At 48.3% G+C, this 10818-nt stretch overlaps 1 protein-coding gene across 3 annotated transcripts; it reads left to right on the top strand.

The window, feature by feature from the left end:
- The first annotated feature begins 101 nt into the window (after nt 1–101).
- Nucleotides 102–10547, top strand: TIRAP (TIR domain containing adaptor protein). Of its 3 annotated transcripts, XM_035139910.2 has the most exons (5): nt 102–273; nt 1296–1610; nt 4428–4539; nt 5052–5651; nt 7757–10547. In XM_035139910.2, exons 3-5 carry the CDS (start codon nt 4533–4535, stop codon nt 7822–7824), a joined length of 675 nt encoding a protein of 224 aa, XP_034995801.1. In that variant the 5' UTR covers nt 102–273; nt 1296–1610; nt 4428–4532; the 3' UTR covers nt 7825–10547. The 3 variants fall into 3 exon arrangements, with proteins under 3 accessions (XP_034995801.1, XP_034995802.1, XP_060124475.1); XM_035139911.2 differs by lacking the exon at nt 1296–1610; XM_060268492.1 differs by lacking the exon at nt 102–273 and having other exon boundaries at nt 281–1610.
- Nucleotides 10548–10818: the final 271 nt, after the last annotated feature.

Genomic DNA, 10818 nt, shown 5'->3' with positions numbered 1-10818 from the left:
TGCCCAACCTCACAGCATCCGAGAAGTTACACAACTGCCGCCGTCACTCTGGGGCGTGACTTCCTGCTACTGCAGCCTCTCCCTACCCTTTGCCCCTCCCGCATACTCCATTACTCTGAATTGGTTAAATAAACGGAGCTCCCGCCCGTTACTCGAGAGTCATCGGGCATGAGTAGTATTCACACGTGCCGTGCAAATCGGGGTTTTGCCCCAGTCCTAGGCACAGTGACGCGACAGGACGTCCCGCTGAGTTCAATGGAGCCTTAGTCCTCGGTAAGCGTGCTCTGGATCGCAGCCTTGGCAACTTGATCTTAAACTGCTTTTCTAGGAAATATACCACTGCATATACCCAACAGGTTTTTGTACTCCTGAATCTAGCCTGCAGACTTGCAGCCTCAATGTCTCTTGTGAAAGAGAGCCCGTGTCTTTTGAATGCAATGAAGAGGGATGTGGGGGGGGGGAGAGTTAGATTATCACATGCTGGAATGGAATTTACTCTTTTCCATTCGCTAGACAAAATAGGATTGCCATTTCTTTTCACCGCTGCAGACTTTGCAGTTGCAGCCCAGAGCACATATCGGGGCCGGTCCAATTGGCCTCATTGGCACGTACTTCTGATTAAAGATGCCCAGCAACCGGTTGGACTTAACCACCGAAAAGGGGGCTGAAGCGATGCCAGAGGAGCTTTAAAATGCTACCCCAAAAAAGGCGGGGTGCAAGGCGATTGAAATGCACCGCTTTTCAGGTGCTGTTGTTTTTTTGCTCTGGAATTTTTATTTAAATTAGTGATCGCCCCGGAACTTCCAAGAATAGCAAATACGTAGCAATACAGTAGTGTAATTCTATACCTGCTAACTCAGAAGGAAGGCTGCAATCCCTAACACCATTTGCTTGGGAGAAAACTACACTGAATAGGGCTTACTTTTGAGTAGGCATTAGTTACAGGCAGGTAGCCGTGTTGGTCTGAGTCGAAGCAAAATAAAAAAAATTCCTTCAGTAGCACCTTAAAGACCAACTAAGTTTTTATTTTGGTATGAGCTTTCGTCTGAAGAAGTGTGCATGCACACGAAAGCTCATACCAAAATAAAAAACTTAGTTGGTCTTTAAGGTGCTACTGAAGGAATTTTTTTATTTGAGTAGGCATTGTTAGGCTTGTCCGCCAAGTCACTGTGTTCAGTGGACCGCCTACTTCCAGAAAAATGGATATAGAGGATCGCAACCTTCAGTTCAGTCTCCTGGGCGTGTTTTATCGGAAGTAGGTCCCACCGAGTTTAACGGAGTTTACTTCCATGTAGGCGTGCGTTTGAGCGCTTTCGAGTAGTCTGGAAAACCTGCAAAGCGCCACAAGATCCTCCTCCTTGCAAAAAAAAAAAAAAAAGCAGCGTCAGGGGGCACCCGAGAGGTCCTTAGCACCCAGGCGAAGAGGGAAGTAGCCCAGGCGAGTTCCTCCGGAGGCAGCAGAGACCGATCGCGCGCGCCCACTTCGGAGGGGATCTGCTTCGCCCCGGTTCCACGATCGCCAGAAGGAAAGGCAACCGGGCCGAATTGTGACCATCGCGCAGGAATTTACGCAGCTTCGCTGTGCCCCGAACTCACTTTCAGAAGGAAAGGTTGGTTAATCCGGCTAGTTAGGATGCTGTGCATAGGAGCATAGGAGCCAACTCCTGGGGGCCGAGGCTCCCCAATTGTATTGGCATTGTCATTCAAATGGTGTCCGTGCACCACGTCGATTTATGCAGGGTAGGGGTTGTTTACACCCCCCCCTCCATATTCAAGTTGGCACCCCTGCTTGGGAGTACGCCTCATCGAATTTAGACTGCCCTTTTTTTCCGGAGTAAACTTGCATAGGGTTCCGGCTGCCGGTCCATCCTCCTCTTCTCGCTTTCTGATCGCAGTTTCTCGCCAATGCCTCCGCTACGCAAGAGGGGCGAGGCGGCCGCAGAGCCGCGGTTTGAGCAGTTACTGTACAGTACTTCCTAAATAAAGTTGCAAAATGCAGGAGGAAGCGCTGCCTTCCGCGCCCAGGCGGGCGAGGAGGACTCCAATCAATTTTGGCCTCTCTTCCTGGCTTTTAGTTTTTTAATTCTTTGTGCCACACATTCGTAGACCGCGCCGTTCAAATCCAATGGCTTGTAGCCAACGAAGTTCTGCTCAAAGTCTACCCGCTCAGAGCAGACCCACTGAAATCTATGCACCGATATTACCGGTAGTCGTGTACATTCGGGTCCACGCTGGGGGGCGAGGGAGCCTGTTCCTTTTTTAGAAGGAACAGAAGTAGTTCAGGGTTGAGATTGAATGGTGACATAAGGCAGCCAGATGGGGGTAAATCTGGGTGCAGCACTTACTTTTTCCCCATATAGCAAAACTACTGTTGACTTTAATTATGAAATACTGTAACGGATTGCAGCAGTTTGGGTACACAGTTCTAAAACTCCACTAGCCCCCCCCCCAATGTATGCCTTGGAATGCAAACTGATGCACTTCCATTTAGATAAGGGTTTTTAAACTTTCCCTTGGAAGCAGATTTATAACAGTCATAAAATTAAAATCTTACAACATTGCAATTCTCTGCATGTTTGCCTAAAATTAGGTCCACGGAGGCTGCATCTGCACACCATGCATTTAAAACACATTATTAATTAATTAATTCAAATTATACGAATTACATATAAATCACATACATAAATTACATACATGACTTCTGTTCTGGGAACTGTAGTTTGCTTCGGGTGCTGGAAATTGTATCTTTCTGGGGGTGAACTACATTTCCCAGGATTCTTTGGGGAAGCCACGTGTTTGAAATATATGATGTGTTTGCAGCCTGTGAGACCTACACCCAAGTAAGTCTGCTCTGCTGCATTCAGACTCGGGGGCCCCATCATGTTGTCCTCAGATACCACTCCCACATTGTTTCTTCCCAAGGACCCCTGCCCCCACATTTAAAAAAGGGGGTGGCTTTTTGGCCTTTGGGGTGTCCAGCATGCTTTTTCCCCTGTGTTTTTTTAGTTTGAGAGCACGCTGAGGGACAGGTTTCTGAGCATCATCAATTTTTCTTCTGCGAAATGTGTTTTTTTGTGGTGTCCAAAAAAGTTGCTCAGATTTTCAAATGTGCCCTTTGATCCAGAAAGACACCTCAATTAGGTTAGAGTTGAACTGGGTGCTGCCTGGACCAGGCTTGACAGATGGGTGGGATTATGCGCTTGAGGTTATAATGTCGGGCAAACCTGTTTTTGCCCACAAAGTTTTGTCACTCAAAGCAAGGTTCCCAGAGTTGTGCAAGCCTTGACAACCAGCTGGTCGTCATGTTGAAGTTTGTACCACTAGCTGGGCAGTGCTTTGCAAGCACTGGCAGTCAGCTGATCTTCACCCTTTCAGAGTCCTGTGCTTTGGAGGTGGTGCTGATCAGCTGATTGGTGGTGCTTGCAAAACCTCTTTGGCTCAGCCATGTCTTTCCATCCTACGGCACACCTCTTCCCAAATCAGCAATGGGAGCATGCTGGATGCTGAGTAAACAGGAATGTGGGCATGTAGGATTTATTGAGTGTATTTGTTTGTGAGTTGTTAAGATTTTGGTTTATGATACAGTATTTATTTTTTAAATATCAAGCTGCTTTGCTAGTTCGGAGAGGTGTAGGGCTTATAATTTGCCTTTCCCCCCTGAATCTTTAGACTTTATTGCAGTACACTCTTCTCTGCAATTGGAAGTCTAAAACAGAAAATTGGGAATTGACACACACTCCATATGTCTGTACTAAAAATGACCTGACAGCAAACGATAATCCATAGGTTGCAGTATACTGCCCACCCTTATTGCAGGCTCCTTTTTGTGTAGGTCAGAGGGCAAGCCTGTTGAGGACCTGAGGGAGCCATGTGGTGGCAGTGGGCGGACCAAAGACAACTGTGGGTGGGGCCAGATCTTTTTCTCCCCGCCTACCCTTTTCTTCCCTGCCCAGTGAACTAGATGAATTAGCTCACTGTCTTCCAAGAGTTCAGGTCTGAACTGATTGCTTCCAGGGGTCTTTTGAAACTGGGCCAGGGCAGCCCTACTGCCACAGGTTGCCCATCCCTGATGTAGAAATTGGCTCAAGTAGCTGGTTTGGTGGGGTGGGAGATTTAGACAAACAATAAAGTTCTGCTTTGAATAGTGATGGGGAGAAATTTGATTCAGGTCACATTTAAAGGCAAACCTACCTAAATGTCACTATCTGAAATAGGGCGCAGATCAAAACCCAGGCACCTTTCAAAATTCACACTTCCTTGAATTTTGCAATGCAGTTCTGGAGCACAGGCATATAAAAACTCATATACCGAGATCAAGTGCACATCAAAGGGCATATAATAATGAAAATAGCATACAAAAATTCTAACTTTTGGTTAAAGCATGAACAGAAATAATGATAATTTTTGTGCTTTTTTAAAAATTACAGATCGATGCAGAAACGGAATGGAACAGCCTTGTGAATGAATACACGCAAAACGGCTGCGAGCCAGAACTGATCAGTCCATCCCTAGAAGATAGTCTTGCTATTGGGATGGCAGGTCAGTATGTCAAACTCATTTTGTGTGTACAGTGGTACCTCGGTTTATGATCTTAATCCATTCCCGAAGTCCATTCTTAAACCAAAACCGTTCTTAAACCGAGGCGTGCTTTCCCTAATGAGGCCTCCCACCGCCGGGGCCCTTCCACCGTTTGGATTCCTTTCTTCGACCGAGGTAAAGTTCTTGAACCAAGACACTAATTCCGGTTTTGCGGAGTTTGTAAACCAAATCGTTCTTAAACTGGACTGTTCTTAAACCGAGGTACCACTGTATCTGTGTTTGTTTTCTATCTCTGTGTGTACACACACTAAGACCACCAAGTCATACAGTGTAACATAGTGTACAACGATATTAACAATAAAATGTAAAATACCATAAAGAAAGGGCAAAACGATCCATGAAATGACTGGTTGATCAAAGAATTAAAACCATTACATGGACCTGTCTTGGTTAGATCTCTCTCTGCTGGCTGCTGTTCAATTTAGCCTGATTCTGAATTGGTGACTTTACAGGCTGGTTCAAGGCACTTCTGCAGAAGTCCAGGAACACTTCCAGCTCCACAAAATGCCACTTGAACAATATTTCTAAACATTCGCCTTCACCTCCTCCGTTGAGTAGTTCCAGCACCCCAACAAGCAACTTGACAGCCAGCCCCAAACAGGTGCCCTCTGCCTCTCAGGTAAGTGTGAGCATTTCAGGCAGCGCCCGCTGGAACAAGTTGTATGACGTGTGCATCTGCCACAACGAGGGCGACCTTGGGTTTGTGGAGGAGCTGGTCTCCTACCTAGAGAGCCAGCCGGAACACTTCCGTTGCTTTCTTCAGCCCCGGGACTCTGCTCCGGGGGGTGCCATCGTCACGGAGCTGTGCGACGCCGTCCAGAACAGCCACTGCTGGGTGCTGCTCATTACACCCAACTTCCTCAAGGATCCCTGGTGCCGTTACCAAATGCACCACGCTTTGACGGAGGCGCCCATGGCAAACGGGCGCACCATACCGGTGCTGAAGGACATGGACCGCAAAGACTATCCCCGGGAGCTCCGATGCCTCTATTACATCAGCGTAACGCTCCAAGATACCAGCTTCAGGCAAATCAGAGAGACGGTGCTGCGCTGTAAGTAAGAGAGGGTTTCTTAGCAGCTTAACCACTTCTGTGGGTGCATGTCAGGAACCGTGCTGAGGAGGGCTGTACTGAGGAAGAACAGTGGGAGCCTCCCCCTGCTCCTGATCAGGATCCTGAATCTTCCCAGGAGCAGGAGGACAGTATGGATTTGGAACAGTGGTTTGCAGAGGGGCACAGTTCAGAAGGCAGAAGCTGGGAAATACTGGATGGGGAACAGCAAGGAGAATAAAGACTGGGAGAGAGAGAGTGTGTGTGTTAACAGATTCACTGTCTCTGGAAAGCATTCATCCGCTTTCCCCGAGGTCAAAAAGAGCTGAGAAAGTGGCAGAACAGAAAGCACAGAGGGTACAAGCTCGGGTTACAAGATGTAGGAGTGACGTGGATGATAGGGACATAAGGGGGTGGAATTCTTAGTTGGGAGCACCGCCATTCCTAGTAGATGGGTTCTTAGTTCTCTCGCTGTGATCATTAAAGTTTCTAACTGGTAAGAAGACTCCTTTTCCTTTGTCCTGCTTATCTACTGCCACGGGGTGTGTGTGGAGAAGCTGATTCCCTGAAGCCTGACAGCGCATCGGTTGTACTCCACAAATTCACAACCATACTTTCTTATTCCTTGCTGGTCTGACAGTCCTATTCTCCCCCCCCCCGTCATAACTGCCTCAGCTGCCCCTTTCTCAGCATTCCAGTCTGGTGGCTAAATTTATTGTTTTATTAAATTATGCGGTTCGCAACATAAAAACGCAAGATAAAACCACAAAATGCATAAGAAGAAGCAAGAAACAAACAAACAAAAACCCTACAAAACAATAACTACCCTTCTTCCACCCATTCCCACAAACACATTCAAAAGGATATAGGATGTTTGTTAGCCAAAGGCCTGGTTGTAATGGAATGTCTTTGCCTGGTGCTGAAAGATGTATAATCATAACGTAGGCACCAGTCGAACCTCCCTGGGGAGAGGATTCTGCAAACGGGGAGCTATTGCAGAAAAGGCCCATTCTTGTGTTGCCACCCTTCGGACCCCATGTTGAGGAGGCACATGAAGAAGGGCCTCAAATGATAACTGCAGAGTCCGGGCCAGTTTATATGGAGAGAGGCGGTCCTTGAGGTATTGTGGCCCTGAGTCACTAAAGCCTTTATGGCAAAACCAGCACTTTCACTTTGCCCAGAACTCTCACCCTTAATTTCCTGTTTTACCAGGTAACTAACCTTATGGAATACATCAGTGGTTTTCAACCAATGTGCTGTGGCACCCTGGGGTGCCTTGAATGATGGTCAGGGGTGCTGTGGGCAACACTGGCCTCTGTCCTTCTTTCCTCCCCCCCCAAATGCCTTATTGTGTCTCTGCCTCCCAAAGGCTTGCACAGCTGTTTGTTGTACCAGCTCTGGCTACAAGCTCCCCAGGCGAATGGTGTCTCTGGGGCTGGTTGGGGGTGGGTGAGTCTGATTGCCAGGAGCTGAAGCGGCCCCTCACAGTAAGCAAGCAAGTGGTTGAGGGAGCCCAGCCAGCCAGTCCACCAGCCCTTGCTGTTGGGAATGGACAGACAAGTCCCAGTGAGAGGAGGCACCTTTCTTTGAGACCAGGGAGGAGGGCAGCTCAGAGACCAGGGGCGGCAGCAGCGGCTGCCTGGAGGACTCCCAAGGAGATGGGAGAGGAGGGAACACTCCACAAGGAAGGGTGTTCGAGAAAGGGTGAGAGGCTGACAGCTCTGCAGGCAAGAGGTGACATAGCTGGGCTCCTGAGCCCCACAGGGTTGCCGCAGAAAGAATGTAGTTGGGAGCCGTGAACTCAAAAAAGTATGGCTAATGGTCAGGGATGGTGGGAGTTTTAGTCCAACAGCATTGATAAGGCCACAGGTTCCCTGTCCCTTGTAGACAGTACCGAGCTAAAGAAAGCAATGCTCCACCTTGGTTTAAGACAACTTCCTACGTACAGCCCTGCAAGCTAGTAGATGCAACTGCTTGTGGCAAAATGGTAGAAAGCAATGCCTGTTTACTGGGTGCTAACCATGGAGTTTTTATAAATGGGTGAAGGTTGTCTGAGGTTTCATAACTGCCTGGTTCAAAGCTCCTAACAGCTTTTGTGTCTCTCTCAGATCTTCAGGAGCTCTGTCAGAACAAAAGCAGAATAGGCGAACCGGACATCCTGCAACAGAAGAAATAAAGGCTGGGCCAAAGGAACACCTCGTTGTGCAACTGGGATTGGTGAAGAAGTCTTCGTGGTGCTCTCTCTCTCTAGTGGGCCTGGCCTCTCATACCTTTTGAAGGGCAGATCCCATCCTAGTTTGCAGTTCACAGTCTGGAAAGAGCACAAACTGGTTACCATTCTGGTGTGCTTTATGCTCTGATAGTCCTAACTGGAACGATAGTGTTAGTTCTGCCCACCACAACCATAGGGACACTAATATTAACACTTGGGCCGTGCTGGAAAATATTGCAGTGTGAGCTGCTCCAGCCCTGCCCTCCTTTATGATACTCCATTCCATTCCCTCTCATCCCCCAATTTCTCACTCTTTGCCACAACAGTAATTCTGTGCCCATTGTAGATACCAGGTTCTCATTGTGTCAAATTTAGCTTCTCTCAACCCTGAAAGCAAACACTTGAGTTTCTTCTTTTTTTAAGTTTGTATCTCCCTCGGTGAAGGATTACCATTTTTGCCCCAGAATCCCTCCAGAAAGGTTGTGACTAGCCAGAAATTTGAAAGAAGTCTTATCTGACACAAGGTTTCATCATAGGCCTGACTGCTAAATTGTATCTGAAATTTGGACCTTATCTATCACGCTTGGGTTGAAGGCACATTCATTTTCCCCCACTTGCCTTTTATCATATACGTACAGCAGTACCTCAACATCCGAATGACTCGACTTCCGAAGGTTTCGACTTACGAAGTCGGCAAACCTGGAAGTCTTTTCGTCGCGTGCATGTTCTGCACCTGCGCAGAAGTGGTGCGCGCGGTCAGCGCATGCGCAGAAGCGCAAAATCTCGCTTCGCGCATGCACAAAATGGATGCTTCAACAACCGAAGGATTCGACTTGCGAAGAGCGCCGCGGAACGGATCGCCTTTGTAAGTCGAGGTACCACTGTACACCAGGGCAGTCCAACACGTGGACTGAGGGCCACACATGGCCCTCGAAGCCCTTTTTGGCAGCCTTCGGCAACATTTGATCCCCCTCCCCTCTCGCTTCCTTCCCAAAGGAAGGCGGGAGGGCTCTGACGGGGTCCTAGCATCTTCCTGCCTCCTTCCCAAAGGGTAGTTAGCATACTCTCCCAGCTTTGGGAAGGAGGTAGGAGGGCTCTGGGACCCTGTCCGAGCCTTGCCTTGCACCTCCTTTCCAAAGCCCAGTGCATTGGAAAGGCAGTTTGAGGGCTGGGAGAGGGCTGTCAATTTTTGGCCTTGCTCCATTCACCCTCCTTGCACCATGCAACAAGGCAGTGTGTGACCTGCCGGTTATGTGTCAAATTACCCTTGCAGCCCAGTTGGTATGAAAGGTTGGACCACCCTGATATATACCAAGACCAAATGACCTTATGCTGCTGTTCAAGATTGTATAGGTGGGAAAACCTTTGCAGCCCAAAGGCCACATTCCCTTCTAGGAAGCCTTCTAAAGGCCAAGTGTTAATGATGGCCGAGGGCAGAGGAAAAAGTGGGAGGAGCAATAAACAAAAATACTGTATCACCTTTAAGCTAGTATCTGCAGACTCTCCCACACACCCCTCTCTGTCCTCCATCCAGGCAATAAAAGGGGCATTATCAGAGTTCAAGGACACAGTTGAGCCAAGCAAAAACACATGGGCTGTGAGGGAGAGGCTGTGAGGGGTGTGGCCTGGAGCAAATTCTAGGGCCAAACAGAGATGAGAGCCACATTGGGGACACCCAGGCCTGACATTCCCCACCCCTGACATGTTTAATCTATTCTGACCTCTCCTTCAATCCACCACATGCAAATTTGGATGAAAATAATAAGCTGCGTTCTGCATTTCTTCCCTACCACATGACCTGGATGAATCGGCCAGTGAGTGGATAGAGTGGGAAGAAAGTGAATACTCCATCTAATACTTAACAATTTTCTCGTCTGCTACAAATTTTAGCCCAGGAAGTGGGGACCCTGTGGTCTTCCAGATGGTGTTGGACCTCCCATCAGCCCTCATGGCTAGTGGCCAAGGATGACAAAGACTCTAGTCTAGCACCAGAAGTTCTCCATCCCTGTTACAGCCTATGTAATGGGTGTCTCAAAGTATTATTTGGATGTTTAGTTTGTTTTGCAGGCCACTTCGCCAAGAAGCAGAGATAAGGGCAGACTTTTTGCTGTCGGTGCCTATTTTTGTAATGTTATAGAATGTGATTTTTGTTTGTTTAAGTCAAAACTTAATTCATTCACTTAACTTTTCTCTAAGTAAATGTATTTGGAATAGACCGTTTAGTGTCGTCCTCTGTTGTTCTGGACAGCATGGCGCATTAACATGATTTTGCTTAGCAACCCTTATGAAACCATAGCAGTTTTGGTTCCTTTTTGCTTCTCTGAGTTGAAGGCCGTTGTGTAACACGGAGCACTGAGTAATACCGAAAGCAACGGTAGAAACCTCATCTTTTGACAAGGCAAATCAAAGTCTTTAAACAAACCAAAACTTCAGAATGTAGTTCTGGTGATTCTCCCACAGAGCTTCCGACTGGCTTAAAAACAGCCCAGATTTCCCTCTTATAACTAAGGAACCTTGTTGGAATGTCACGTGATTTCAGGCACCAAACTCTTCAGATCCAGCAGTTATTTCAAACCTCCTCCACCCACCCTGTTCTAATTCATCACTGGCCCAGTTAAACCCTTGGAGCAACTATAAATGACAGAGACAACGCAACACACCAACCCTTTTAAGTCTGTAGGCTTGTGCACACATTATACCAGGGGTCCCCAGACTTACCGCGCGGCGGGCCGGTGCCCGCCGCGCCGACCGCGCAGTGGGCCGGAGGGCAGGGGAGTGCGCGCGCAGCGGGCCGGAGGGCGGGGGAGTGTGCGCCCATGCGCATGCGCACACGCACACGCGCGGGGGAAAAATCGCCGAAAATCGCTTGTGCGCATGCGTATGGGCCTCCCCCGACCCGGAAGTGCACCAGAAATGACCTCTTCCGGGTCGGGAGAGGCCCATACGCATGCGCACAAA

This window comes from Zootoca vivipara, chromosome 15 (genome assembly GCF_963506605.1).
Source record: "Zootoca vivipara chromosome 15, rZooViv1.1, whole genome shotgun sequence".
Lineage (NCBI taxonomy): Eukaryota > Metazoa > Chordata > Lepidosauria > Squamata > Lacertidae > Zootoca > Zootoca vivipara.
Note: the sequence above shows the minus strand (reverse complement) of the source record. Positions and strands in the feature narration are given on the sequence as shown.